Source organism: Quercus suber, unplaced genomic scaffold (genome assembly GCF_002906115.3).
Source record: "Quercus suber isolate HL8 unplaced genomic scaffold, Cork oak 2.0 scaffold_73, whole genome shotgun sequence".
NCBI classification, from domain to species: domain Eukaryota; kingdom Viridiplantae; phylum Streptophyta; class Magnoliopsida; order Fagales; family Fagaceae; genus Quercus; species Quercus suber.
In genome coordinates, this window is record NW_027069538.1 from 1,015,189 (window position 1) to 1,019,704 (window position 4,516).

Genomic DNA, 4,516 nt, shown 5'->3' on the forward strand with positions numbered 1-4,516 from the left:
GAACAAATTTCATCTATTTTATCACATACAAGATTGGTTCCATCAAATATTCCAATCAATTATTCAATTTATTCTAACAACTTCTCGTGTATTTTCTTTGACTTGTGCCTCAATGGAGCAAGATGTAGAAACTCAGCTAAATGATAATATGTATAACAGTATAAGTTATCCACTTTTGTTCACAAATCATGATAAATTGAAACAACCTTGTAGGAAGTTAAGTAAGTACAACTCATGCACATTTGTTCTTTCCCCTTTGAAATGTGAATATATTTCCACTTCATTGAAAGTAAGGTTAATTATAATAGCATTGGCATAAGTTTTTGTACCCACTAAGATTCCAAAAATCCCAACACAACTGGTTAGATAATAAGATTTGCAAACACAATTTTTCAACACAGGAAGGCGCAAGGCTGCATGAATTAAATGCCACAATTATCTCATTTTGGCAAATAGCTTACATTGAATTCTACAAGCAAATTACTAAGATTAACAAGCAATGGAATAACTCAACGGTCCGCTCTCCCAGGATATCTAGGGAAAGGAATAACGTCTCTGATATTCTCAATGCCAGTGGCAAAAAGAAGCATGCGTTCAAAACCAAGACCAAAACCACTATGTTTTACTGTTCCATAACGCCATAGGTCAAGGTACCACTCATATGGCTCAAGAGGCAGCCCCATCTCTTGTATTCTGCAAAAAAAAGAAAGCATCCCAACAAAATTGCTTCAATAATTCAAGGAAAAATGATTTCTATGGAGTGAAGTCTAATTGAGCAAAATAAATGTCAAATATTTGGGAAAATAACTAGTGGAAAATTTTAGCATCATTTGGAAATTCACAACCCAAAAAGTGACCAATCAAGCATAAACATTCCCATACCTCTGCTGAATAACCTTGTAATGCTCCTCCCTTTGGCTTCCTCCAATTAACTCACCCACCTGGATATTGTCTACTTATATCAATTTGTTCACATGCAAAGATGCGGCAAAAATTAAAACCATAATTAAGTACATCGAAACCAAACAACAAACAGGTAGAATAAGACAATGTACCTTTGGTACAAGGACATCCATAGCAGCAACTGTCTTACAGTCATCATTCACCTTCATGTAGAATGCCTTGATATCTTTTGGGTAATTATGGACAATGACAGGCTTTTGAAATTTCACCTCTGTCAAGTATCTGCAAAATTAGAAAACCCAGGAGATCAGCAACGGCTATTCAAGCAGAAGGAACCCATAAAAGACAGTCAAGTAACCACTGACACAGAAATCTCACATATGCCTCTGCACAGTTCATATCATCCTACAAAAACAGACACTTTAATTTTACATCTGGGTATTAAATTTCATACTACATGTATATATGTGCACCACAACAAGATAAAACATCAACATTTCAACCTTTTTTTACCCAACAATTGACATTTCAACCAATATTTCCTTCAATTTCTTAACAGCCTATTGCATAACAGCTTGCATTGCAATCCCAACACATAACAATTGCTGATGAAATAGTGCAGATGGATGAGCAAAGCGGTGTAAAATGAATTCATTGGAACAAAACCCTATTATCTTGAAATTGCATTGCTCCTTGGACAAAGCCAAGTCAAGGTTGATGTATATAACAACAATTAATTTATTAAATTATGATAACGGAGCTGCCCACACCAGGATTTTCCACACATACAAACACCTATGCACATACTCATTTGAAGCATTCAATAGAACTTCAAAAGTCTATAGATCAGCCTTCTCAAACACAATAAATATCAGTGAGTATACAAGATATAGGTTTCACATACCTAAAGTTCTGCAAATGCTATTTCAGGCTCCACCATCCAGAACTCAGCTAAATGCCTGGAAGTGTGAGAGTTTTCAGCTCTAGTCCAAACGTATAGACACTACTAAGAGCACATGCATAAGATTCAACTTGTAATTGGCCAGAGACAATCAAAAATGCTTGAAGGCAAAGAAATCATGGGTATAGTCAATCTTCCCATCATCTTTGGGTAAACCAGGTTTAAGCTTTGATCTCTCCTCCAGCTTTGCCAGATTTGCTTTTGCTGTTTTTAGTTCAGACACAGAAGCAAGAATTTCATCCTTTCTTGCTTTGGCAGATTTCAACAAGATTGGAAGGATCCACAATGATATTGAAAATAAGAGAACAAAAAAATACAGCTCAGAACCTGTTTTTTGTAAATAACTGAAAAACATTATTCAAATAGAACCATTGCATCTACATTCGCAAATCATTTTTCCTACAATAATTGGCAATTGATTAAAGCTTTGTTCGAGGTACTGTATAATTCAGCAAACACACAATGAGAATGATTGAAGGGTTCACCTTAAATATCAATACATAGAGCAAGAGTTTAAATCTTTCCTTCTTTTTTGTTGATAAGTAGAGGAAGAGGTTAAATCTAGTAAAACGAGACTTACATACCTACAGTGTCTGCATCTCCATGTGTTGTGCTGCAACTGTTGTTCATATTTTAAATTATACTTTTATCGACAGAAGAAAGGCCACTATGAACTTATAATGAATAACAAGGTCCTTTGTCTTATCAAAGAGGCAGAGGCACATTTCCAGGAGCTTCAGGAAGACCGGCTAGTACGTTTGATGCCCTTGATGCCCTTTTACTTTACAACAAGTGCTTCTTCAGGGAAAAAAAACACAATATCCCAGGGAGAAAATATTCTGTTTCCAAGGTGATGATGACAAACCAAACATACAAATTATGCAAAGGATAGGGAACTTGCCTAGGTAGATTTAAGAAGTGAAAGAAGCAGTGTGAAAAGAATAGATTGGTATCGACAACGTGAATCCTTTTTACTTTCAACTGTATCTAAGGCTCCATGTGTTGCAAAAGTCATTTTCTTCCACAGAGTCTCTACCTATGTTGTTTTTATGCTCCACTTAGTGACTTGAATTGAATGACTCTTCACACCAGTGCATTTATAGTTCTTTGTCACACAACACAGACACCAAGGGAAAAAAGCAACGGCTTTGAATTATAAACTCTTAAAAATTCAGCTAACAAAAAGTAAGGTCAACTCACCTCACTTGAGATCGAAGAACTATGCATGCAGGAGCCAAAAAAGAATAGCAAGGAAATTCCAACTAACAGATAAATGCATAACTGAACATGCCACCAAGTTTCCATGGAGTAACTGAAACAGAATAAAAACCTTGGAACTATAAATACACTTGTCAATAAAAAAAAAATTTAAAAATTAAAAAAAAGGAGAAAAAAACTATAAATTCACTCCTCCTCCATTGAGCCCAAACACAACAAGCGTCAAGACTTTACTAAACTTAATACTACAAAGAAGCAAATCCCAAACTAACAAAAAAGAAATCTCCTTGTCTGCATTAAGGATTTGTAAAATCCTATATCAAGTGAAGGGCTCCTAGTCCTAATCCTACAAACACAAATCCTCAATCCCACTTTTTTTTTTTTTGGTTTCATTTTACACTCAAGCAATCAAAACCCAGAGCAATTGGTGGAGCATTAAGTTGGCATATCAGAGGGTTTTTATTCATACTACTAAATTCTCATCCGAATCTAATAATTAACAACAACAAAAATTATATCTTTCAAGAACAACAACAAAAATTATGTTTCTCACCTAGAAAAGATCAAATATATGTAATTATATCTCTCTTCTGCACAGAATAAAAACACAAACAGAGGCACAAGGTATAAGTAAAAACTCACCTAAATCAGCTTCTGTTTCTGAATTAGTATTCTTCGTCTTCATCTTCTTCTTCTTCAGCTAACCATGGACGATGGAACTCTCTCTCTTCTGCACAGAGTGAGAGTGAGAGAGAGAGAAAGAGAAGGCCTATTATGGGCCTGGAAGAAGCGAAGAGGCCCATTTAGTCAACGCAGATAAGCTTTTATTAGTATCCTGACAAGTTTACTGTTTAAAAATAAAAATATAAGCATGGATGGGATGTGTTTTTGTGGGTGAGCATGAATACGTATGAATATGTGTATTAAATTGCTCATAAATACCTTGGAACACAAGGCCTCAATTTTCCCCTTTTAGTCCAAACTGGGAAACTACGCTTGGTCATAAAATCTACAAGTTTCTTTTGCAGAGGGCACATACACTTCAATCTCTGTCCTGTCTCCAACAGTATAAATCTAACCAAGAAAGGATCAATACTTGAGTTTAATCCATGATAAGTGCAGAATCATCACTATTAAAATTGTAAAATACCTGGAATCCAGGATATTGTCTACTTCTGATATTTGACCCTCACACTCCACAATGGATGAGACACCTGCTACACACATTTGTAAGTAAAAGTAAGCAAAAATGATTTTTAATATAACAACAGATCTGATAACTACAGGGGATGCCGTCATTCCAAAAATCTTTGGCTTGTTATTAGAATTATTTCAAAAATTCCTTCACCAAAACAACACAATTATTGAGATGTTCATAAAAAATAAGAACGACAAATCAGCTTAAGATGGTGTACAACAAAGGATATTTGCATT

General features: G+C 35.1%; 1 protein-coding gene across 1 annotated transcript; it reads right to left on the minus strand.

The window, feature by feature from the left end:
* Window positions 1-338: 338 nt before the first annotated feature.
* On the minus strand, window positions 339-3,893 carry LOC111995764 (asparagine--tRNA ligase, cytoplasmic 3-like). Its single transcript, XM_065773351.1, is given in 10 exon segments — window positions 339-693; window positions 883-941; window positions 1,056-1,185; window positions 1,417-1,463; window positions 1,811-1,890; window positions 1,893-1,970; window positions 1,973-2,113; window positions 2,449-2,703; window positions 3,065-3,176; window positions 3,725-3,893. Coding segments are annotated over 8 exon segments (765 nt in total). The 5' UTR covers window positions 2,495-2,703; window positions 3,065-3,176; window positions 3,725-3,893; the 3' UTR covers window positions 339-509.
* Between the last annotated feature and the right edge of the window lie 623 nt (window positions 3,894-4,516).